This window comes from Pseudorca crassidens, chromosome 4 (assembly GCF_039906515.1).
Source record: "Pseudorca crassidens isolate mPseCra1 chromosome 4, mPseCra1.hap1, whole genome shotgun sequence".
NCBI lineage: Eukaryota > Metazoa > Chordata > Mammalia > Artiodactyla > Delphinidae > Pseudorca > Pseudorca crassidens.
In genome coordinates this window covers 85,221,841-85,248,708 of record NC_090299.1, presented here as the reverse complement: position 1 = coordinate 85,248,708, position 26,868 = coordinate 85,221,841, and the positions used below count along the sequence as shown (strand labels likewise).

The following is a 26,868-nucleotide window of genomic DNA, read 5'->3' as shown; positions in this document are numbered from 1 at the left end:
CTGATACTGTAATATTCTGGTTCTCCATGTTCTTTGTTTGATTTCCTTCTCTATCTTTTTATTGATTACTTTTTCTCATTTCATCTATAAATTTTGATGACGGTCTCTATATTTCCCAAGTTTAATAGTTTTCCTTCTGTTCTTCCTTTACATTCATACCTTGAGAACATTTTTTCTTTGCATTAGATATCAACTCTGTCTGAATTAGTTCCCCAAATTTACCTTCTTAGTGATAGCTCTAGTCTTGTATGTCCAGATTTCAACCCCTATTATGCTGTCCTTTCTTCTTTTTATTCTGTATAATTTAATACTTAATTATGTGGTTATATATGCCTACTCTGTTGGCCTTATATACTATTTTCTGTTTGTTTTTTTCTTCCAGTTTTATTGAGATATCATTGACATACAACACTATATAAGTTTAAAGTATACAGCATAATGATTTCACTTACATACATCATGAAATGATTACCACAGTAAGCTTAGTGAACATCTGTCATTTCATACAGATATAGAATTAAGGAAGTGGAAAAAAATTATTTTCCTTGTGATGAGAACTCTTTGGATTTATTCTCTTAACAACTGTCATACATAATGTACAGCAGTATTAATTATATTTATCATGTTGTACATTACATTTCTAGTAATTATTTGTTATAATTGGAAGTTTGTACCTTTTGATTGCCTTCATACAATTCTCCTTCCACCCCTACAACCTCTGATAACCACAGATCTGATGTATTTTTCTATGAGATTATTTGTTTTTGAAGTATAATTGACTACAACACTGTGTTAGTTCTTGTCACACAACATAGTGATTCAGTATTTCTATACATTTCAGGCTGATTGCTATGACACATCTAGTTAAGATCTGTCACCATACAAAGATGTTACATAGTTATTGATTATATTCCAACACCGTATGTTTCATACCCATGACTCATTTATTTGCAGCTGGAACTTTGTACCTCTTAGTTTCCCTCCCCTATTTATTTTCTTCCATATCCCCTCCACATGTTTGTGTTTTTATACTTGTTTTCTAGTCTCATAGCGCTGTGGTCAGAAATGTTGCTTAATATGATTGCAGTCTTCTTACGTTTACTGAGACTTGTTTTGTGGCCTACCGTGTGATCCATCCTGCAGAATGTTCCATGGGCACGCAAAATTTGGATGGAATGTTCTGTATATATCTTTTAATTCCATCCGATTTAATATGTCGTTTAAGGCCAGTGTTTTCTTGTTGATTTTCTGTCTGGATGATCTGTCCATTGATGTAAGTGGGGTTTACACTTCCCTACTCTTATTTTTACTATCAGTTTCTCCCTTTATATCTGTTAGTATTTGCTTTATATATTTAAGTGCTCCAATGTTGGATGCATATATATTTACAATTGTTACATCTTCTCCTTGGATTGATCCCTTAACCATTATATAATGTCCTTTGTTTCTTGTTAGAGTTTTTGTTTTAAAGTCTGTTTTGTCTGAAATAAGTATTGCTACCCCAGCTTCCTTTTGATTTGCATGGAACACCTTTTTCCATTCCCTCACTCTCAGTCTGTGTGTGTCTTTAGATCTGAAGTGAGTCTCTTGTAGGTAGCATCTATATGGGTCTTATTTTTCAGTCACTCTTATTTCTTTTGACTGGAGCATTTAGTCTATTTACACTTAATTATTAATAGTTATTTATTTGTTGCCATTTTGTTAATAGTTTTATAGTTACTTTTTGTTCCTTCTTTTGCTCTCTTCCCTTGTGATTTGATGTCTACCTTTAGTGTTATGTTTGGATTCTTTTTTCCTTTTTGTGTATATGTCTGTTATGGCTTTTTGGCTTGTGGTTAACATGGAATTTATATATAGCAATCTATATGTATTACATGATTATTTTAAGTTGCTGATCTCTTAAGTTTGAACGCATTTTAACAACCCTGCATTTTACCCCGTATTTACCGTGCTTAAAATTTTTTGACATCGTATATATATCATGTTTTATTTATCCTTTAACTACTATCCCATAACTACGTTATGGATATAGACGACTTACTACTTTTGTCCTTTAACCTTTCTACTAAGTTTATAAGTGGTTGATCTACTACCTTTCCTGTATATTTGCCTTTACCAATGAGATTTTTCCTTTCATGATTTTTATATTCCTAGTTGTGCCCTTTTCTACTTAAAGTTCCTTTAACACTTTTTATAAACCTGGTTTCATGGTGCTGAACTCTTTCAGATTTTGCTTGTCGATAAAACTTTTGATCTCTCTTTCAAATCTGAATGATAGCCTTGCCAGATAATCTTGTTTGTAGGTTTTTTCCCTTTTGTCACTTTAAATATATTGCGCTACTCCCTTCTGGCCTGCAGAATTTCTGCTGAAAAGTCAGCCAGTAGCCTTATGGAAGTGCCCTTGTATGTAACTAGTTGCTTTTCCCTTGCTGCTCTTAATATTCTCTTTTTAATCTTTTTTTTTTTTTGGCCATTTTAACTTGTTTTTCTAAAAAATTTATTGACGTATAGTTGATTTACAGTGTTGTGTTAATTTCTGCTGTACAGCAAAGTGAGTCAGTTATACATATATACATTCTTTTCATATTCTTTTCTATTATGGTTTATCACAGGATACTGAATATAGTTCCCTGTGCTATACAGTAGGACCTTGTTTATCCATCCTGTGTGTAATAGTTTGCATCTGCTAATCCCAAGTTCCCAGTCCTTCCCTCCCCACTCCCCCTCCCTCTTGTCAGCCACAAGTCTGTTCTCTATGTCTGTGAGTCTGTTTCTGTTTCATAGATATGTTCATTTGTGTTGTATTTTAGATTCACATAGAAGTGATATACGGTATTTGTCTTTCTCTTTCTGACTTCACTTAGTATGATAATCTCTAGGTCCATCCATGTTGCTGCAGATGGCATTATTTCATTCTTTTTTATGACTAATATTCTATTCTGTATACATATAACATGTTCTTTATCCATTCATCTTTCAGTGAACATTTAGGTTGTTTCCATGCCTTGGCTATTGTAAATAGTGCTGCTATGAACATAGGGGTTCATGTATCTTTTCTAATTAAACTATAATTGTTTGGGTGTATGCCCAGGAGTGGGATTGCTGGGTCATATGCCATTTTAATTTCATTGTGTGTTACTGTGGTCTTCTTTGGGTTGATCTGGTTTGGGACTCTCTGTGCTTCCTGAACCTGACCATTTGTTTCTTTTACCTCATTAGGGAACTTTTCAGTTATTATGTCTTCATGTTCTCCGCCCCTTTTCTCTCTCTTTTTCTGGGACCTTTATAATGTGAGTGGTAGTACACTTGATGTTGTTTTCCCACATATCTCTTAAATTGTCCTCATTTCTTTTTATTTTTTCTCTTCAGCTTGAATGATTTCCACTACTCTGTCTTCCAGTTCACTGATCCATACCTCTGTAGCATCTAATCTGCTGTTGATTCCTTCCAGTGTATTTTTAGTTTTAGTTATTGTATTTCTTCAGCTCTGTTTGGTTCTTCTTTATAATTTCTAAGTCTTTGTTAGAAACTTCTAATTTCTCACTGTGTTCATCCATTCTCCCTAGTTCTTTGAGCATCTTTATTAAGATCATTATCTTGAACTTTTTATTGGGTAAAGGGTTAACTTCATTTCATTTAGTTCTTCTAGGGCTTTATCTTGTTCCTTTGTTTGGAACATATTCCTCTGTCACCTCATTTTGCCTAATTCTCTTTTTATTTCTATGTGTTTAGTAGGTTGGTTACAGTTCCAATCTTGGGGAAGTGGCCTTCCTTATGAGATGTCCAGTGGGTGCCCAGCAGTGACCTGCCCTCTGGTCATCAAAGCCATATGCTCTAGGGGTGCCCTGTGTGGGCTGAGTTGGCCCTTCAGTTGTGGCAGATTGATTACTGTGGGTGCACTGGTAGGCAGGCTTGCCCCCATCTGGTTGATTTTCTGGCCCTGCATAATGTGGAGGCTGCTGGCTGCTGGTGGGTGGAGCCAGGTCCTGGGGTAGCTGGGTGTGGTGCTGGCGGTCTTGGAGCTACTGTTGGCCTGCTGGTGTGTGGGGCTGTGGCCTGGGGTGGTGGTTCCTGGGGTGGATGTTGTCTGCTGGTGGGCAGGACCTGTTCCTGACATGGGTGGCTATGAGGCCCAGGGTGTCCTGGAGCTGGTGTACATTCACTGGTGAGCAGAGCTGGGTCCTGGGATATTTGGCTGTAGAGCCCTGGTATTCCTTGAGCTGGTGTCAGCCTGACGGTGTGTAGGGCTGAATCCTGATGGTTGGCTGTGGGGTCCCAGGAGTCCAGGGGATAGTGCTGGCTCACTGGTGAGTAAGGCTGGGTCCCCACTAGGCTAGCTTCTTGGCCTCGGGCATCCCAGGACCGGTGCCAACCAGCGGGTGGGAGGATCTGGGTTCTGGCACTAATAAGCTAGAGAGAGGATTCCAAAATTGTGCTTGCTGACAGCAGTGTCCTTGTGATATAACAAGTTCACCAAAATGACTGCAACTAGTGTCTGTGTCCCCAGGGTAGCTCCAGTTGCCTCCTGCCTCTCTGGGAGGGTCTCCAAGATCAGTGGGTGATTCTGACACAGGCTTCTTTCAAATTACTGCTTCTGCCCTGGGCCTTGGAGTATTTGAGATTTTGCCATTTTAATTACAGTGCCTTTGCCTGTTAAGAGTGGAGTATGTATTTCCTGTAGCCCTCAGGTTCTTGTGAAAGTAAGCCTCACTGGCCTTCAAAGCCAAACATTTTGGGGGGCTTGTCTTCCTGGTACAGGAATCCTAGTCAGGGGAGCCCAGTGTGGGGCTCAGACCTGTGGCTACCTGGAAAGAACCATGCAATTGTAATTATCCTCCTGTTTGTAGGTTGCCCACCCTGGGTCTTGACTCTGTCTTATCTCTACCTGTCTTATTGTGGTTCCTTCTTTATATCTTTTGTTGTGGGAGGTCTTTTCTGCTAGCCTTCACATTGTTCTCATCAATAGTTGCTCTGTAAATAGTTGTAATTTTAGTGTGCCTGTGGGAGGAGGTGAGCTCAGGGTCTTCCTATTCCACCATCTTGGCCACTGCCCCTGGTCTTATATACTTTTATGCAGTTCATTTACTCTGTGAGTTTCCTACTTGCTATGATTTTAACTCCTTCTTTGGATCTCTTAGAAATCTTTGTGTCAGAAACTCAAAAATCCTAGTTTCTTGATCTACTCATTGGTCAAGAAAATTTTTCATTACATGTACTAACATCTAATGTTTTAAATCTTCTGAAAAAAAGAAAATTTCCATTTTTAAACTAATTTTGGTGGTTGTACATCTTTTAGATGCAATATTTGTATTAAAATAGCTTCTATTTCTCTGATTTCCCCTTCTTCCTGGTTGTCAGTCTCAAAAACAAAACTAGAATTTATCTGTCCCTTTTCTTAGATCTTTTCTTACCTACCTGCTTGTGTAGTAAAATGAAGTTACTATTGATGCCAAACCTTTTCATTAGCTTTTTATTGCTTGCCATATTCATTGTTTTAAAAATTATTTTTCCTCTTTAAATTCTGTTTAAAGAAACAATCTTTTTTCCTTCATATAGGAAAGATCTCTTTATTGAAAACTTCCTTAAAATATTCTCTTCCATGAATTAGATTGACAAAAATCATGAATTATTTTAAAAAAGAAAAGCAGTAGTTAACCTTTTTTTACAGGGGACTTTAGTAGTGGAAGGAGTCATATATTTCATTTTTCCTTTTCAGAGTATACTTTTTTTTTGATTCAGGAGTATATGTTAGTTATCATGCGATGTGAAAAGTTTGCATTTAACTGAGAGAAAGTTGTAGATTTTATTGAGAACATGTGACTTAAAAAATAGAGATGAAAAGAAGCCCACAGAATAAATTTAAGAAGTTCCTGTAATTGAGAGGTTTTTTTTTATAATCTGCTCTGGTTTTCTGAATATTCTTTGGTGCAGTAGATTTTGAATTGTTTTTATTCTTTATTTTAGGAAGCAAGAAAGGTAGCACCAATGTTCCTCATGCAGAGAATCAGAAAAAAGATAAGGAACACAAAAAGAAGCGTTTTTCAGATGGGTCCAAGAAGAACAAAATTGTACCTGAAGAATTGACTTCAACTGTCACAAGAAGTCGAAGAATTTCCAGACATCCATCTAATTGGTGGGTGGTAAAATCAGAGCAGAGTAAGTATTTTTATTTAAATTATGTTCATTCTATAAGAGCCTCTATGTTTGATTTATACTCCCATTCTCTGGAGAAAAATCTCATGAGTAAAAATTTAAATTGGATTATCAATAGAAATATTAAATCAATTAATTATAAAGATATTTATGAGGCTTTATCATATACAGTATTCTAGATATAGGGATACAGCTGTGGAAGAATAAAACCAAAAATGAAAAATTGCTGCTCTTTTAGGACTTACATTCTACTGGAGGAAGATCAACAATATAGATATATAATTCATTCAGTGATGGGTAATTGAGAAAAACAAGGCACATAAAGATTAGAGTTGGGAAGTAAATGGCAGAGCTGGGAGTAGATAGGAGAATGGAGCAGAATATTGTTTTTGTAAAAGGTAGCAGTAAGAGTTGATTAGGATCTTTCAGAGCACATATATGAATAAAGTGAAGGAGGGAGCCATGTAAATAATTTGGTGTGGAGCATTCCAGACCAAGGTAACAGTATTAGTATAATAAAAGTACTGATGGACCATGCTGGAAAAGCTTGAGGAATGTCAAAAAGTCAGTATGGCTGAAGAAGAGAGTAAGCCAGGGCAGATGAAGTCCGAGAAGCAGGCTGTGATAATGAGTTTAGACAAAGTGTATTGGGAAGCTGCTGGACAATTTTAAGCAATAAAGTGACCTGATTGACTTATCTTTTAAAAGGATTATTATTACTGCAATGTAGGGAGGGAACTAGGACTGGGCAAAAATGGAAGCATGGAGAGTAGTTAGGAGGTGGTTGGAGGGAAGAGAATGGAAATGGTTGGATTCAGGATATTTTTGAAGGTAAGTCACAGAAAGTACTGATGAATTGGAATGAGAGCTGGCTTCAAGGATGATTCAGATTTTTCTGCCTGGACAAGCAGAAGAATGGATCTACTGTTTGCTGAGGTGAGGAAAGGTTTACTGAGATGAGGAAAGATATGAGAAAAGCAGATTTGGGACGGATATCAAGATATTACGTTGTAATATGTTAATTAGATATCGAAGTAGATATATTGAGATAGCTTGATAAAATGAGTCTAAAGTTGGGGGGAAAGATCTGGGAGGACATATAATTAGGGAGTTATCAATATAGAGGTGATCATTAAAACTTCAGGACTACTTGAAATCATCTAGTAATAGACTATACTTGGACAAGAAAGAAAGCTAATAATTGAGTCCTGGGAGACTCCAATGTTAGGAGTAGGGAAGAGAAAGGAAGATCCATCAAAAGGACTGAAAAGGAGCAGTTAGTGAGGTTAAAGGAAAATGAGGAGAACTTAGGGTTATAGAAGTGAAGTAATGAACGCATTTTAAGTATTGGGTGATGAACTATTTTAAATAACTGCTCATGGCCTGAATTAGATGAGAGCTAAGAATTGACAATATGGTTTTGGCAACATGGAGGTTGTTGGTCACCTTGATAAAAATTGTTTCTGTAGAATGATGAGACCAAAAGCCTGATTGGAGGTGGGGTTCAAGGGAGTGTAGGAAGTGAGGTAGGAAAGACAGTAAGATAAAGGGACATAGCAGATGTGGGGTCAAGGGAAGGTGTCTCTCTCTCTTTTAATATGCAAGATACTACTACATCAGCTTATCTACTCATTAAAATGACCTTGTAGAAAGGTAGAGGATAAATATAGGATCACAGTCCTTGTGTAGGCAAGGAGTAGGGTGTGGTCCAGTCCATAGTAAAAGGGTTAGCTCTAGACAGGAGCAAGGACAGTATATCATATAAAAGAGAAAAGGCAGGGTATATGGCAGCACTTAGAAATAGGTTGGTAGAGTTGATGGTGCGAAGGTAAATGTTGGGCAGTGGAGACATTGAATAATATCCTCCAAACTGAGAAGGAACTTTGAGACTGAAAAACCAGGCAACTCCATAAAGTACAATTATGAAGTTTATTTCGGTTGTAAAGGCAGGATCAGGTGGTTGATGATCTAGAGGCATTTGCAGCTGCACTCCGCACAGCCAAAAGGGGTACAGGGAGATTTAAAGGGGCCAGAGCTAAAAATAGATTCTGACTACTAGCGAGAAGCACATCTGCACAGATAGGAACCAGGGCTTTTCCTCCCCTCCGAGGGTCTCATTTAACCATCTGAGTCAGTAAAGGCATTCTTCCAGTTTTCATATCAGATTAAGGCAAGGATAAAAGTTGATAGGGAACATATCTGGCTTGGGCATATTCCTTTTGAGGAGGCTAAAGCTCAGTCACACTGACGGGAAGGGGATGGTACTGTGGGACTAAGAAGGAACTGACAAAATGGAGTCAGTGTAGTTCAGCCACACAGTGAAGATGTACTCTTCTGAACATTTTTGTTTTCTCAGTGGAATAGTAAGCAGGGTCATCAGGTAAAAGTGAAGTGGGAAAGGTGATAATGGATGTCTGAAGTTACCTTGTAGTGGTAGGATACAAAGCAAAATCAGCAGAGAAAAGTTACATGGACAGTCTGAAGGAAATCGTGTGCAAGCTTCCAAGAGTCTTCTCCCAGTGCATTCATACAGGAGGCACTTAGTTCCTCTAGCTAGTTTTGACAGGTTTGTAAAGTGTTTATCAAGGAAGCTCATTAGAGATTTAGTGCCCAAGATTTTATTGGCGATGGTCACCTAGGCACCCTCTGCCTAGCGTGTCCTAAAATTACAGGCTCCCTGAAGGAAAAGCAAGTATTCGTCATAAACCATATTTTTTGCACAAGCAGTTTAGGCACACTAAATCACATTTACCAGTTATGAAATGATGGGAGCTCTCCTGAAATTCAAGTGCCTACACGCTACCCAAGGGCTAAGGGCTAACTTTGCAAGCAGGCCTTTCAAAGGATAGCATTTTTAGGCCTGCTATGCCAGCTCTTTTCTGTATAATATGAAACAATTATTGTTTTGGTAGAAATTTTTAAAGGAGATGATCATGGAAAGATTGGTATATGGTAAGGTAACATTTACATATGTAGATACTATCGAGTGGGGCATTTAAATCAGTGAGTGAGAGACTAGTACATATGTGGCACTGTATCTGTGAGGTCTTGTTGCTACGAATTACTGAATTGTAATCCAGTAAGAAATGTTTATTCTGTTGCAGCTCTTCTTGGATTTTTGAGTTAGATCTGAGTTCAAATTATGATTCCTCCTCTTTGAGATTACTTTTTTCAGTTTCTCACTCTGTAAAATGTGATTACCAATACTTCCACCTCATTAAGTTGTTATAAGTATTAAATGGCATATACTTAGTATTAAAATGTTAACTACTACTGTTACTCCTATGGAGAACTCATCTTTTTGCCCCACGTTGCTGGAAACTACTATGGTCAATGAACATGTACATATATGGATTAATAAAAGTCTTACAGAGCTTGGATAAGCATGCTGGAACTCCAAAATTTACCAAAAAAAAAACCTGAAACGTATCAGTCCTGAGACATGTTGGGTTGCTGATCAAGTAGGGAGTCACAGAAGTGGAGGAATGCTTACAGATCACCAAACTCCTTTATCTGATGGAAGAAGAAACTAAGTCTGAAGCATAGAAAAGCAACATAAGTTCCCCCTAAGGTTATAGACCTTTGTGCTAGAATTGGAAAATAATGGAACCCAGATTTCTTGACTCTTGATCTACTGCCTGTAGTGTACATGTGACCCTCCTGCTTTTTCATATATGTCGAGAAACATTTATTGAGTTTCCACTGTGAGGCAGGAATGGTGTTAGGCTGGGCCAGGTCTAGATGAGGCAAATGAGCAACCTAGAATGGGAAATTTAAGGGGACACTTGGTCTTAGGGTTGTGTGAGTGACTTGGAGTAAACACCTTTTTAAATTTTCCACCCTAGTTAGAATTTTTATTTTTTCCTTATGAGAACTTTTAAGATATACTCTCTGATAATCATTTTGCAATATATACATATATTAATTATTGTATTCTGTACCTTAAACTTGTACAGTGTTAATATGTCAATTTTTTCCCAGTAAAACTGGGAAAAAATTTTTTTCTACCCTAGGCTACTCTTGCTTCACCATAATCCTGCCCTTGCTGTTAGGCATGAGGAATATAAAGATAGGTAAAACATCAATCTTGGTCTTAAGGATTGCCAGTCTGCTGGAAGAGAATGATAAGTAAACAATCAGATGTATGATAAACATTGTCAAAGGACTGAGAAAAAACTACCTAATTTAGCCTTGGGAATTAGAGAAGGCTTCCTGAAGATTGGATTAGGAGTCAGCTAAGTGACTACTGCCTTTTTTTTTGATTTGTCTGTTTGGAGGAGAGTGCTGAGAGTTATGATTAATGAAATAAGCACTCTAGATGTAGTAATAAATTAGAATTGAAAATATTTAGACTTGATCCTTAAGCTATAGGTAATCACAAAAAGATTTTAACCAGGATTGTAATGGTTCAGTTTGTGTTTTCCAAGGATGATCCCTTGAAGCAGTGTGAAGGATGGATTGAAGAATGGCAAGCCTAGAGAAAGGAGATCAGTTAAGAGGCTGTTTTAATGATCCAGATAAGAAATGATAAAAGTCCCTGCTAGGGCTTCCCTGGTGGCGCAGTAGTTGAGAGTCCGCCTGCCGACGATGCAGGGGACACGGGTTCGTGCCCCAGTCCGGGAAGATCCCACATGCCGCGGAGCGGCTGGGCCCGTTAGCCGTGGCCACTGAGCCTGCACGTCCAGAGCCTGTGCTCCGCAACGGGAGAGGGCACAACAGTGAGAGGCCTGCGTACTGGGTGGGGGAGCAGGGAAGGCCCTGCTAATGACAGGCAGCAGAGCTTAAAAGAAGAGGATTTGAGAGACATTTTAAAAAAAAACAGTAAAATGACAGGATTTAGGGATTGCTTGTGGATAGGGACAGGAGTCTTGGATGACTCAGATTTCTGATTTAGGCATCTGGGTAGTTAGTTATACTTTTCATTAAGATAGGAAATACAACCAGAGTGGCAGATTTGGGGGAGAGTGATAGGTGAATATTACAGATATCAGCATGTAGATAGTAATTAAAGTTATGGGTTGATAGGTCCCTCAGAGAAGGTAGATAGAGTGAGAAGATGAAGCTGGGACCTTGGGGAAATACCAGGATCTTAAGGATGACTAGAAGAGTAGTGGGCAGAGCCAGAGAGGATGGTTTTGGAAACTCGTGATAAATTTAAAAGGTTTGGTACGTGTATCTATAAATTGAGGAGCTGCATAGTTTATGAATTTAACTTGAAAACAAATATAGCCTATGAGGGACTTCCCTGGCAGTCCAGTGGTTGAGACTTTGCCTTCCAGCGTAGGGGGTGCGGGTTCGATCCCTGGTCGGGGAGCTAAGATTCCACATGCCTCTGGGCCAAAAAAAACAAAACATAAAACAGAAGCAATATTGTAACAAATTCAATAAAGACTTTAAAAATGGTCCACATCAAAAAAAAATCTTAAAAAAAAACAAATACAGCCTATGAGATTGGGGTGTGTATGTGTTTACATGTAAAATGTAAATCATGTTGGTATTTTAGTGAGCCAAATAATCAAACATTATACTAACTTTAGGTTATCATTTAATCCTTTAGGTCCTTTTTCTAGCAATTCTTCAGTAAGAAGTGAATTGTCATTGTATCATAACAGTAAACAAAAACCTGCTGAAAAAACAAACCAATCATCTAAGAACACTGGGAAAAAAACTATTCCATTTAAAAGGCAGAAGAGAACTGATGAAGGCAGCTCAAGAACACAGAAGGTTTTAAATGCTAAAGATTCCGGTTGTTCCCAGAATGAGTCATTGGAAAGTGGTGAGGCAGACCCAGCTGAGAAGAAAAACCTTAATCCTTCTAGGTAATAATGTCTCTTATGTGTACAATGCAGTTATTTTTGTTTGGCATTTAATAATTTGTCTATGTTATTTAATCATTTATATAGAGGCAATGTTAGCATAAAGGAGTCTGCAGTCTGACAGACCTGCTAGTAAATCCACGCTCTGCCATTAGCTGGGTGACACCTCAGGCAAAATAGTACTCTGAATGTTTCCTCATATTAAAATGGGGAATAATATATAGCACATGGGGTGTGAGTGATAAATTTAATAAGGTAAGCATTATTGTCGCCTAACAATCCCTTTTTTAAAATTGTGATAAAAACATATAACATAAAATTTATCATGTTAATCACTTTTTTTTTTTTTTTTTGCGGTATGCGGGCCTCTCACTGTTGTGGCCTCTCCCGTTGCGGAGCACAGGCTCCGGACATGCAGGCTCAGCGGCCATGGCTCATGGGCCCAGCCGCTCCGCGGCATGTGGGATCTTCCCGGACTGGGGCACGAACCCGTGTCCCCTGCATCAGGCAGGCGGACTCTCAACCACTGCGCCACCAGGGAAGCCCTCTTAATCACTTTTAAGTGTATCATTTGAGTTGCTTTCTTTTAAATGAGGTTAATGTAATTACAATAATCAGGAATACATCTTAATTCTATCCCCATAAGATGATTAGTTAACATATTTTAGTGCTTACTATGTATCAAGTATTCACTAGATGCTTTCAATAAACTCTCATCAGTCCTGACAACATATTGAGGTAAGTATTGTTCTTACGCATTTTTGCTTTTTGATAGAGCATTCACTCATTCATTCATTAAAAAAATAATACATATTATGTGTGAGAAACTGCAGGTGGTGGGGATGTATTGAAATAAATGATAGAGTGCTCTAAAATACATTAGTGTATGTCATTATAGTGCATACTATCTAAACAGTTCATTGAGTAGTGAATTTCCCCCCACTGATTTGTAATGCCCTCTCTGTCTTATATCAGACTTCCATATTTATATTAGCTTGTTCCTTAATATCATTTGATTTTCATTAAGAATCTTAAGAGGTCGATAGGACAGGTGTTAGCTCTCTTTTTACATATGAAGAAGGTACGCTTAGGTTAAATAGTGTGTCATTGGATATGTAGGTCTTTTATTAGTCTAACTGTTTTTACTTGAATGTATTAATAATGATAAATAACTGTTTTATTAAACAAAGCAGATAAGCCTTTGCTATGGGTTGAGAGAAATACTAAGGTATAAAAATTGAGTTTTTATGTTGAGTTTCTGAATTTGAGCTAGTACCCCTAAAACAAATCTTATCTCATGCACAGTGAGAAGGAGTTAGTCTAATGAGAAATATCCAAAGTTGATAGTTGCTACAGTATCTACTTAAGAAAGCCTGTTGGGTATCTGGATTCATAGAAAGGAAGATCTTTGAGACATTTGTTTAGTTAATCTGTATAGTCATTAAGCTACTTACTATAAATAAAAGATCAAATATGTAATTATTTTGGTATTCTACTTGCCATAAGGTGGGAAGATAAGTCTTTGTGGTTACTCAGTGGCTCTCATGGGAACCTCAAAGATAATTTAGATTTAAAAAGCATGTTAACAGTATTATTGTTCCGTATTTAGGAAAGGCAAAAAAAAAGAGACATTATTACATTAAAATATGAATATGTCTAATTTGTCTAAGGAGTCTTCCTGATTAGAAATATTACGTGGAAAAAATATTACGTGAACTTCTCCTTTATACAAGTAACAGATATTAAAATTTTAACTTGAATAAAGTGATATTTTTTGCTTCTTATAACCTAGTAACCATGGTCATTAATTAAACTACAAGCTAACACCCTTATTCCCCTCTTAAAGCGTTTAGGGAAAAAAAAAAAAATCTTAAAGAGCTAGTGCATTTAAAGTGTAAGAAGCAATTACCCTCTAGAAATCTTTGAATTTCTCTAAGCTTTTTTAAATTTGTATAAGCACTTAATTTTTATATTATTTCTATAGCCATTTGGAACAGAAGTTTACTACATTAGATTTTTTAACAGCTTTATTGAGGTATAACTCATATATAGTTCACTCATGACGTGTAGAATTCATTGGTTTTTATTGTATTCACTGATAGTGCAAACCGTCAAAATAGTCAATTTTAGAACATTTTCATCATTAGGGTCCTTTAGCTATCATCTCCCTGTTCCCCTCCCCAGCAACTCTACGGAACCACTAACCTACTGTCTACAGATTTCTCTATCCTAGACTTTAATATGAGTGAAATCATATAGTACAAGTTTTTTTGCATTGACTTCTTTCAGTTTGTGTATTTTCAAGTTTTATCCATGTTGTACCATGTATCAGTAATACATCCCTTTTTATGATTGAGTGCTATTTCATTTTGTTACATTATGTTTTGTTTATCATTCATCCATTGCTGGACATTTGGGTTGTTTCTACCTTTTGGCTATTATGAATAATGCTGGTATAAACATTTGTGTACAAATGGAATTGCTGAGTCATATGGTAACTTTACATTAATCCTTTGAGGAGCTGTAAGACTGTTTTCCAAAGCATCTGCGCCATTTTATATTCCTACCAGCAGTGTTTAAGGTTTCCAATGTCTCCACATCCTTGTCAGCATTTGTTATTATCTGATTTTTTGATTCTAGCCATCCTAGTTGGTATGAAATAGCATCTCATTGTGGTTTTGATTTTCATTTCTGTGAAGACTAATGATGTTGAGCATCTTTTCATGTGCTTATTGGCCGTTTGCCAATCTTTAGAGAAAGATTTACTCAGATCCTTTGCCTGATTTTTTTGGGATTGTCTTTTTTTTAAATTGAATTGTATGAGGTTTTAATATATTCTAGATACAAGTCTCATCAAATAAATGATATTTGATAATCTTCTGTCTCATTCTTTGGATTGTCTCACTTTCTTGATGGTGTCCTTTGAAGCACAAAAGTTTTTAATTTTGGTAAAGTCCCATTGATCTGTTTTGTCCATTGTTCCTTGTACTTTTGGTGTCATATCTAAGAATCCTTTGCCCAGTCCAAGTTCATGAAGATTTACTCCCATGTTTTTTTCGTAAGAGTTTTGTAGTTTTAGCTCTTAAATTTAATTCTTTGATCCATTTTGAGTTAATTTTTGTATATGCTGTGAAAAGTCCAACTTCATTCTTTTGCATGTGACTATCCAGTTTTCCCATAACTGTTTGTCAAATGGTCTTAGCACCATTTTTGAAAATCAGCTGACCATAGATGTATAGGCTTATTTCTGGATTCTCAATTTTCTTGTTGTCTATATATCAGTTGTTGTTCTAGAACCACACTGTCTTGATTACCATTGCTTAGAGGTAAGTTTTGAAGTCAGGAAGTGTGATTTTTCTTTTTCACGAATGTTTTGGGTGTTCTAAGTCCCTTGCAATTCCATATAAGTTTTAGAATCAGTATGTCAGTTTCTGCAAAGATGTCAGAATTCTGAAATGGATTGCGTTGAATCTATTGGTTTGAGGAATATTTCCATCTTATCAGTGTCTATTGATCCTTGAACAGGGGTGTTTGTCCTATTATTTAGATCTTTAATTTTTCTCAGCAGTATTTTCAGAATATATTTTACACTTCTTTTGTTAAGTTCATCCCCCCTAAGTATCCCTTTTGATGCTGTTGTGAATGGAATTGCTTTTTAAATTTTATTTTTGGATTGATCATTGCAAATGTATAGACATACAATTGATCTTTGTATTTTGATCTTTATCCTGCAATCTTGTTGAACTCATGTATTAGTTCTGAGAGCTTTTTAGTAGATTTTGTGAGACTTTCTAAGTACAAGATCATGTCATTTGTGAATAGTGATAATTTTATTTCTCCCTTTCCAATCTGGATGCTTTTTCTTGCACTATTGTCCTGGCTGAAATTTTTAGTACTATGCTAAGTAGAAGTGACAATAGCAGACTTCCTTATCTTGTCCTTAATCTTAGGGGGAAAGCATTGAGTCTTTCACCATTCAGTACGTTATTAGCTGTGGGTTTTTCATAGATGTCCTTTTATCAGGTTGAGGAAGTTCCTTTTTATTCCTAGTTTGTTGAGCGTTTTTGTAGTGAAAAGATACATTTTGTCAAATGCTTTTTTTTTTTTTTTGCATCTACTGAGGTGATTGTGTGATACATTTTTGTTGTTGTTGATAAAATGTTGCTAGTTTTTTTGAGGGTTTTTTGTTTTGTTTCGGGTTTTTTTTTTTTTTTGGCTGTAGTTTTCTTGTGATGTCTTTGTCTAGTTTTGTTATCAGGGTAACACTGACTTCATAAAATGAGTTGGAAAGTGCTCCTTTCTTTTTTGGAAGAGTTTGTGAAGAATTTGTATTAAGTCTTTGAATGACGGTAGAATTCATTGGTGAAACCATCTGGGCCTGGGCTTTTCTTTCTGGGTAGTTTTTTGATTACTGATTTATTCTCTTGTTATAAGTCTTTTGAAGTTGTTTATTTTTCTCTTGAATCAGTTTTGATAATTTGTGTGTTTCTAGGAATTTGTCCATTCCATCTAGGTTATCTAATTTGTTGGCATACAGTTGTTTATAGTATTCTCTAATAATCCTTTTTTTTTTTTCTTTTGACTCTGAAGGTAGGACCTAGAGGGAGACTAGAAACTCCAGAAATAAACTATCAAAGAATACTCAGAAGTTTGGATGCTCTTTAGTTATGTTGCGAGCATAACTAAAGACTTTTTTTTCACAAATGATAAGAATAGGCTGGTAGACTGAGTCAAGAAACAAATTAAAACATAGGACTTGTAAGATGTGAGAGTGGAGAGAGAATTATGCAGTCTAGGAATAATGTATCTTGTTTGCATATATTTGGGGTAAGCTAGTTAGCTGGCAGCTACCAAAGAGATGAGCCTAGGTCCCTCTGGGCACTCTGCTGTTCCTTAGTAGGCTGAGTAGAGGTATCATATAAAACAATTTCAGTTGTTTGTGGATTTTCAACAAAAACTGTGATAGATTTAACTGTGTAGTATACATCATAAGCTGCCTGTAGTTAATGTCTCCCAGTGCCCTCCTATCATCATGTCTATCTCAGTTAGGCCAGGTCTGTACCGTTTCTTTTATCAGAATTTTTCAAATTAGAACTCTTGGTAGGTTCTAAAGTCAAATTTCCTTCCTGGACTAGTTGTAAGTTTTAGGAGCTGAACAAGGTTATCTGATATTTGTTATAGCCAATGTTATATTGTCTACCCACCTTGTGTAATGTTTCTAGAAGAAATACTTTTTGAAGAAATGTAAAAAATTACAAACTTTTCATTTTCATAGAGGTACAGGAAGCTCAAAGAATCAAGATAGTATGGCTGCACAAAATGTTCATCAAAAGTCTCAGATCAGTGGATATACACGCAAGACACGAGCAGAGTCAAACTTGGATTCTAGAGAGCCTGGGACTTCAGTTTTGGAAGGAAGGTATGCATGTGTTCTAAGGATAATAGGATTTACTCACTGTATTTGTTACCAATTGCTGTGTAACAGATTACTCTCAAAGCTTAATATTAATTTTGTTAGTGCCTTGCAAACATTATTTCACAGTTTTTGTGGGTAGAAATCTGGGAGAGAATTAGCTGGCTAGTTCTGGCTCAGGGAATCTCATGAGGTATAGCAGTCAAGATATCTATCTGATTTGCAGTCCTATGAAGGCTTGACTAGAACTTGGAGGATCCACTTATAAGGTAGCTAGAGGCCACAGTTTCTTGTCATGTGGCTCTCTCCATAAGGGTATTCAGTATGGTAGCTAGCTGGCTTCCCACAAAGCAGGTGATCCAAGAGAAAGTGTGACTATCATGGAGGCCATAGTGTCTTTTGATGACCTAGTCTTTGAAGTCTTCCACTTTATTCTGTTCACTAGAAACAAGTCACTAAGTCCATACCACACTCAGAAGAGGGGAGTTAGAATTAGGCTGTACCTTTTGAAAGGGGTATCATCTAAGAATTTGTGGATGTAAGTTTAAAGAGAGCATACTCAGTGAGCAAACCAGATTAACCTAGTCTCCTAATATCTGAAGTCACACACCCTTTTTCAAAATGAAAGAATGGTAAATTATAGCAGATTCTCAGACTTTGAAGGGATGGCTAAGATTTCTTTACTCTTTGGGAGCCTGTGACCACTAGGCCTGTCTTGGGCTCATAATAGGAGGAAGAGGATCTAGGACTGGGATAAACTGAATCATCTCTGAACAGCTTCTGAACTATATTTTAAATTGCTTGTTTTTGCCTGTAGTTTAAAAAAAAATTAAGATAAGCTGATTTATTTGTAATTTTATTTCTTATGATTTGATTTTTATCAAAGAGTGTTATTTGAGTTGACTTAAATTTGTAACTCTGATTCATGAGTTAGTTTAAAGGGTTATAAAATTCAGTATTATCATGTTTGACAAGTCAAATGTGGTATTAAATTGTGGATTTTTTGTTTTATGCAGCAAATAAGTATACTATTAATATTTTATAAGAAAAAAACCTTTGGCAGTTTTAGGATAAAAATGACCATTAAGGTAGATATATTAGATAGATATAAATGCACAAATTTTGTGGTTTACCTTTTTTTCTTAAGTGGACCTTCTAGGCTCAAGAATTATTTAACGTCTGGAATGAATAATTCAGATGTGGATGATAATGAAGTTCAGGAAAGTTTGAGTAAGTTATGATTTATTTTCTACTGTCTTGATTTTTATAGTGTTATGCATGTGAAGTAAGGTGTGCTGTGTTTTATTTAAATTATCACCAGTGACATTTTTGTGGCAAATATGTATTGAGTACCTACCCTTAAGAACCTTACTTTATGGTTAGAGATTTCTAAGACCTTATACCTGGGTGAGAGAGGGAGGGAGGGAGAAGAGAGAGAGGGAGAAAGAATGAGAGAGATGAATGACAGTCCTTTCTTTGAAGTAGGACATAATATAATTGGCACTTAAGACACATACTGCAGTATTTTAAAGCTGTTAAGGGTATAAATGAAGCAAGATTAGACATATATTGATGATTACTGAAGCTAAGTGTTGAAGTTTTTAAAATGCCTCTTAATAGAGAGTTTTATAATTTTTTATGTCCCTGAAGAATGTGCTTGAAATATAATCTCTTATACTGTTTTTCTCTTTCCTAATTCACTAATTCTTTTTCCATTTAAATTGTTTCTTCCCCTTTTGTTTAGATTTACTTTATTATTTTTCTCTAAGTGGAATGCTTTTTATATTTATTTTTCTGCTTTTTATTTGGTAAAGAAAAAGCTGAATTTTCTGGAGTATAGTTTTAGTTTAAAATGAAAGGTTTTTTTTTTTTTTTTCAATAGAGCGTTCTTATTGTTGTACACTCTGAATTATAGTGGTGATTTTTCTTTGACCCAGGTGTTATTTAAAAGAGTTCATTAGTCAAGAGTTTGGTCTCCAGAGTCAGGAACCTGGGATTGAATCTAGCTTTACCACTTATTAGCTATGTTATCTTGAGTAAGAAATTTCAGTGTTCTTAGCTTCAATTTCCTTATTTGTAAACTGGCGATATCAATTCTAATCGCATAGATTGATACAAAGATGAATACACATTCTTTGCTTAGTTTTAATACCTGGTATATGTTCGTTATGCAGTGTTGGCTGTAATCCTAAGAAGTTGTGTTTTGTTTTGTTCTTTTGTTAATAATTTATAGTTTCATTTCATTGTTCTTGATAACTTTGCCCTGTATTATTAATTCTTTGAATTTTCTTTGTGTTCTAGAGTATGCTTAGAACACATAAAATTCATGGAAGAATTTTGTAATTCTTCTATAGATGCTTGAAAAAGAGAATATTACTTTTTGTGTACAGATATGGATTAAAAATATATATACACTCATTATTTTGTTAATGTAAGTGGATATATATTTTTAATATACTTTGCATATTTACGAAATTCTTAAATATTTATGGAATATTATGGAATACTTACTATGCATTCTAAGGGAAAAAGATATCAAAACTTGTGATTTGTTGGATGTTGAGAGTAGAAAAATAAAGCAGTGATTTTTAGGGTGGGAAATGCGAGTTACATTTTTAGATAGATGGGCAGAAAAGGTCTTACTGAAGAAGTGATAATTTGAGCAAAGATATGAGAAAGGTGAGAAATCAAATCATGCAGCTCTATGGAGAAATAGTGCCTCATGCAGAGGGAAGATAAGGGCAAAGGTTTTGATCAAGAAACACCAAGGAGGCTGGGAAGGCTGGAGTTGAGGAAGAGAGGGAGAGGGTAGTAGGAGATGATGTCACAGAGCTAACAAGAATGAAAGATCATATAGCATGTTAAAGGCTACTATAAGGATTTCGGGCTTTACTGAGAGAGATGGGAAGCCATTGGAGGATTTTGAGCAGAAGAGAGACATGACTAACCTATAAACAGAATAATTGTGGCTGCTGTAGAATACACATTAGGGGTGGACTGATAAGTTTGAAGGGGGCAGGTGTAAGGTTGGAAGCAGGGAGACCAGTTGGTGAGACATTAGTAATCCCCTTGTGAGGTGGTAGCTTGGACTAGGGGGTTAGCAGTGGAAGGTGGAGAGCAGTAGTAGGATTTTAGGTGTTTTTGATGGTAGAATCAACATGATTTCCTGATGGATGGGATGTAAGGTGTAAAAGAAAGTGAGGTGTCAAGGATAATGGACTTTAAAGTTTTTGGCCTGAGCACCTGGAAGAATGGCGTTGTCATTTCTTGATTTGGAAACTTCTAGAGAAGGGCAGATTTGGGGGAAAAGAACAGGATCTTAGATTTGGACATTCTGTGTTTCATATTATTCTTATGATTTGTATCCTTATCATTTGTGAGGTCTGTTAAGGATCGCCAGAGTTGACGGTAAAGTGTTTGCTTTGCAGTGGTCTGTCTCTCCTATTTCCTGCAGTCTTTACTATGTACATTTCAGCGCTCTTACTGAGCATGTAAGTTTGCATATGGAATGTACCTGTTTTGGTCAAATTTACCTTCTTGATCATGTTACAATGCTTTTACTTTGTAGTCTTCTTTTGTCTAATATTAACATTGTGACTCCCTGCTTTCTTTTGGTTTGTTTTTGTTTCTTATATTTCTTTTCTTCCTTTTACTTAACCTTTTTTTTTTTAATCAAACTAAAGCAGAGTGGCTTCAAACAGCATGATTGAATTTTTATTTTTGACTTGCTCTGTCAGTATTTTTTTCCTTTAATAAATGTTTAACAGATATGCTTTGTTACTTCTTTGTAAAGTTGGTAGATAAGTCTCACACATGCTAGCAAGGACTCAGGAACTTTCTTTTTTATCACAATGAACAACTAGTCAAATAGTAAAAGTCTTTTGAGTCACAGTCTTTTTGTCCTTTAAACTATTTGGCTATTGCTCTTTTATCTCATGATAGCTAATGCTTATGAGTAGATATTGTAAGCCAGCCTTACTTCTTTTTTCCTTTGTAAATAACCTGTTTCTTCCATTTTCATGCTTATTAGGCTTTGTTAGTCTTTGAAATTCTGGAGTTGTCTCTGTGTTTGGCTTTGTTTTGTTTTATACTCTTCTGGGAAATAATTTTAAATTTACTCAAATACCATATCCCCTTCATCCAGTTCCCATAATTTCCAACATTTTACAATATTTGTTTCATTTCCCTCCCTGCCATCTCTACATAAATGTTTATACATGTTTATTAGTCTTTTTTTTGGACTGTTCAAGTGCAAGTCGCATACATATTATTGTGTGAGTATGTGCAGACATGATGCAAGACAAGAACATAATCACTCTTCATCCATCCACGTCAGGAAATCAGCATTAATATAACACTAGTCTTCCTTCACTGACTCCATGCAGATTTCACCAGCAGTTCCATCAGTGTTCCTTTTTCTCTCTGGTTCAGGATCCAATCTAGGATCATGGACTGTGTTTGGGTCTCATGTCCCTTCAGTTTCTTTCAATAAGGAATAGTTCTTTAGTCTTCTTCTAACTTTCCTGACCTTGACACTTTTTTAAAGAGCTTTTCATTCTTTAGAATGACCTTCAACCTGGGTGTCTCTAATTTCCTCATGATCAGATATGAGCCATGCATATTTAACAGAAATACTACAGAAATGGCTGTGTTCTTTGTGCATCACATTAGGAGGCAAACAGTGCTGACTCATCTTCTACTAGTGATTTTACTTATTTATTTATTTAATTTTAAAATAAATTTATTTATTTTATTTATTTATTTTTGGCTGTGTTGGGTCTTTGTTGCTGCGTGCTAGCTTTCTCTAGTTGCAGTGAGTGGAAGCTACTGTTCATTGTGGTGTGCAGGCTTCTCATTGCAGTGGCTTCTCTTGTGGCAGAGCACGGGCTCTAGGTATGCGGGCTTCAGTAGTTGTGGCACACAGGCTTAGTTGCCTTGCAGCATATGGGATCTTCCCAGACCAGGGCTCGAACCGGTGTCCCCTGCATTGGCAGGTGGATTCTTAACCACTGCATCACCAGGGAAGCCCCTCTACTAGTGATTTTAATCTTCATCACCTGTTCAAGTTATTGTCTGCCAGGTTTCTCCACTCAGGGTTTTTCTCTTTGGTAATTGATAAGTATTTTGTGGAACTATATCCTATTTTAGTAACTTGTCCCTTTTCAAACCTCTGCACCAATATTAGCATCTTTTGAATATTCCCACCTGAATCCGCTAATGGTGGTACCAAATTACTATTTTCTATTTCCCTAATTTCTTCTCTGTTAGTTGGCATCCTATAAGAAATAGTTTTACTTACTCCTTCCCCATTTATTTATTCATTATTCATTTATTTATATTATTATGGACTACTACTGGGTTCCTATTTTATTCAGTGGGTTATAATCTTTATCATTTATTCTGGTAGTCAAATTGTGCCAAATTTGGCCAGGAGGAGACATCCTTTCAACTGGTTCCTGAGACCTGTTGTCATGTTTCTGTCATTTTTTGAATACTGTCTTATTTTTTGGCAGAAGATGTTCCAGGCTCCTTCCCCTGCCTCTACTCTGGAATCAGTTATTTCTCCAAAGGAACCTAGTGGAGGATGACATTTAGAAACTTAGATCCGGGTGCTTGGTATACTCATTGTTACTGGGATATCACGGCTTTTAGGTTCTCTCAGTGGACTGAGATAGGAAATAGATAAACACACACATACATATATATGTGCACTGTACATACACAAGCATCTGTATCTTCTTTCTGTATTTATTCAGGCATCCCTTGCTTTATTGCTCTTTGCTTTAATGTGTGTCACAGATTTTGCATTTTTTACAAATTGAAGTTTTGCGGCAGGCAGCCCTGATCAAACAAGTCAATTGGCACCATTTTCCAATGGCATTTGCTCACTTAGTATCTCTGTGTCACATTTTGGTAATTAACACAATATTTCATTATTATTATATTATGGTAATCTGTGATCAGTGATCTTTGTTACTACTGTAAAAAAACATTACGACTTGCAGAAGGCACAGATGATATGTAGCATTTTTTAGCAATAAAGTATTTAAGATACATTGATTTTTAGGCATAATGCTTTTGCACACTTAATAGACTACATTATAGTGTAAACATAACTTTTATATGTATTGGGAAACAAAAATATTCATGTGACTCACTTTATTGCCAGATTTGTTTTATTGCAGTGGTCTGGAATGAAACTCTCAATATCTCTGAGGTGTTTCTGTATTTAGAAACCATGAGTTCACATCAGTACCTCCAACTCCAGTCCAGCATGTTTGACTTTCCCTTTTCCATTTTTGTTTTGTTTTGTTTTTGTGGTACGCAGGCTTCTCACTGCTGTGGCCTCTCCCGTTGCGGAGCACAGGCTCCAGACGCGCAGGCTCAGCAGCCATGGCTCATGGGCCCAGCCGCTCCGCGGCACGTGGGATCTTCCCAGACCGGGGCATGAACCTGTGTCCCCTGCATCGGCAGGCAGACTCTCAACCACTGCGCCACCAGGGAAGCCCTCCCTTTTCCATTTTAATAAACCCTTTCTCAAGGATAGTGAGAAGCCTGGCTCCCATTATCCTCAGTATATTTATTCATTTGCTTTGTTCCTTCTCTTGTCTCCCACAGTTGCCTCCAGAGCCCACTGCTATAGGAAAATTTCCAAGAACGACTAATCCTCTACTTGTTATAGTGGGAAGTACAAGGGAAATTGTATATATATATATATATATATATATTTTTTTTTTTTTTTTTTTGGAATAGCTTTATTGGGATGTACTTCACATACCATACAATTAACGCATTTATAGTATATAATTCAGTAGTTTATAATTATCACCACAGTAAATTTTAGAACACTTTCATGATCCCAAAAAAGAAACCTTCTACTCTTTAGCTGAGAATGTAATGAAAACTTAGACCTGCTTTTCAGGAAATGTATATTACACACAAAATTGTATTAAAAATCTAAGATGGTTCATGGATATTAAGTATTCTAGTTTCATATTGCTGCATAACTTAACATCCCAAACTTCATGGCTTAATACAACAGTCGATTTATCTCTTATGGTTCTGTGGGTTGACTTAGTTTATTAGCTGGGCAATTCTCATTTTGGCTCTCATGCATTTGTAGTTAGATGCAAGCTGCTGGGGCTGGAGTCACTTGAAATATCAGCTGGACTGGAAATCCATGGTGACTTATTTACTCATATATTTGGTACCTTGCCAGGGTGGCTGAAATAATTGGGGGCTGGCCAAGCATCTCTTTTCCTCCACATGGCCTTTCCACTTGGTTATCTTGGGTTTCCTCACAGCATGGCAGTCTTGGGGTAATCAGTCTTCATAATGATGGCTGTCTTTCCTCAGACTGAAGTTCCAAGAGATCCAGGTGGCACCTGCGTGTCTTCTGAGGAATTAGCTTTCAAAGTCCCAGAATGTCATTTCTGTGCATTCCATTAGTCAAGCAACTCACTAAGGCCAGTGGTGATTCAAGGAGAAGGCAATTAAACTTTGCCTCTTGATAAAGAACAGCGTTTGTGCATAGGAAGGGAAATAATTGATGGTTGTTATGTTTAGATGCTATTTATCACACTAAAGTTTAGAACTCTTGACCTAATTGTCACACTGCTAAGTAAATTCAGTATGGTTGCACTATTTACAACTTTAAGAATCATAGATTACTTTATTAACAGAGTAATTATTCATTATCACTCTTTGCATTTTTATCCACCCAGTGGCTTATTTCACTTAAAGTCCACAAGCAATAGAAAACCTGTTTGTTTTTTGTTACTTGTAACTGTTTATCTTCTTAAGATATATTCACTGTAGCAAAATCTAGAGACATATTATACTCTTTTTCACTAGCCTTCATTTCTCAGCAGTGAAAAGCAAAGGGAGTAATAAAATGTATTGTCAGGTTGACAGATGAATGGATAAAGAAGATGTGGCACATGTATACAATGGAATATTACTCAGCCATAAAAAGAAACGAAATTGAGTTATTTGTAGTGAGGTGGATGGACCTAGAGTCTGTCCTACAGAGTGAAGTAAGTCAGAAAGAGAGAAATAAATACCGTATGCTAACACATATACATGGAATCTAAAAAAAAAAAAAATTGTTCTGATAAACCTAGGGGCAGGACAGGAATAAAGACAGAGACGTAGAGAATGGACTTGAGGACACGGGGAGGGAGAAGGGTAAGCTGGGATGAAATGAGAGAGTAACACTGACATATATACACTACAAAATGTAAAATAGATAGCTAGTGGGAAGCAGCTGCATAGCACAGGGAGATCAGCTCAGTGCTTTGCGACCACCTAGATGGGTGGGATAAGGAGGGTGGGAGGCAGACACAAGAGGGAGGGGATATGGGGATATATGTATGCATATAGCTGATTCACTTTGTTATATACCAGAAACTAACACAATATTGTAAAGAAATTATACTCCAATAAAGATGTTATAAAAAAAAGGAGTATGCATCCAAGTAAAGAACTTATTTTCTAAGAAAAAAAATGTATTTTCAGGTTGAATTTTATTTTAAAATATTTATACTGAAGTTGACCGAGTAGCACACTTTAACTCAACATGAAATTAGTGGCCATTGCTCATGATATTGCTTCTGCAATTTGCAGATGATTCAAGAGTAAAAAGGTCTAACTCAACACCAGAGAACAAGGTGCATCACAAATTAGGTAAGATTACTTTTCTCTTAATATTTTCATATTATAAAACCTTTATTTCTAAATATAACTTAATTTTTTCTCAGGCAGGGGGAAAATATTATGTGGATTAATTGTCAGAGAAAGTAAAACTTGTATTTAGTTTTCATGAATTTCATGGTAAATCATCACAGGCCACTGAGTTTCTTTATTGTCCATTTATGAAGCCTGTAATCCTCTCACTCATTGCTCTATAGTAGGGAGCTGATAAGCTAAGAAGCTAGGGTGGAGAATTATATAAAATGTAACTGCTAGGTAGATGGCATCCCTGACAACTTCTCCCGTTTTTTCCAGTTCACACCTAAACAAAGCAGTAACTAGGATAAGTAAGCTGGGAGCTAAGGAATCCATGGAGAGGCTCACATGAGGATTAAAACTATGGTTTTTAAAGAGATATTTGCTGGTCAAGATTCATGGGACCTCTCACCTTTGTGGAACTGGAGTGGCTTTTTATCTCTCCCCCTATACTTGAGGCTTCTACACCTGTACCTGAAGAGAACCTGTAGGAATGAAGCTTTTTCTAATTGCTTCAACCAAAACCTCACATCTTGTCAGTTAGTATTTTGTAGGCCCATGTGAAGAGAGGCTGCTATACTTCTCAGTGCTTAATGCTTGTCTTGGAGTGGAATATGCCTAGAGTCAGAGTAGGCAAAGAGAAATAAAAGTGTCCCTGAGCAGGGGCTCCAGCAACCCAAGAGAGGAAAATCAAGAATTATGCCTAGCAACAGTAGGCAGCTTCTGGTGTGCTAGAACCATTGTAGTAGATGGATAACA

The 26,868-nt window shown here is 36.5% G+C and overlaps 1 protein-coding gene across 6 annotated transcripts in view; it reads left to right on the top strand.

The window, feature by feature from the left end:
- The window catches only part of CENPC (centromere protein C), a 91,290-nt gene that overhangs the window by 44,568 nt on the left and 19,854 nt on the right, over window positions 1-26,868 (top strand). For 5 of the 6 annotated variants that reach the window (XR_010943053.1, XR_010943054.1, XM_067736174.1 and 2 more), the window contains exons 9-13: window positions 5,965-6,156; window positions 11,711-11,972; window positions 17,245-17,388; window positions 18,530-18,612; window positions 26,008-26,067. Coding sequence is in view for 4 of the 6 variants with exons in the window: in XM_067736174.1 (XP_067592275.1) it covers window positions 5,965-6,156; window positions 11,711-11,972; window positions 17,245-17,388; window positions 18,530-18,612; window positions 26,008-26,067 (741 nt within the window). In the remaining 2 variants the exon portion in view is untranslated. The remainder of the gene's footprint in view (window positions 1-5,964; window positions 6,157-11,710; window positions 11,973-17,244; window positions 17,389-18,529; window positions 18,613-26,007; window positions 26,068-26,868) is intronic. The other variant, XM_067736172.1, reaches the window with a different exon arrangement.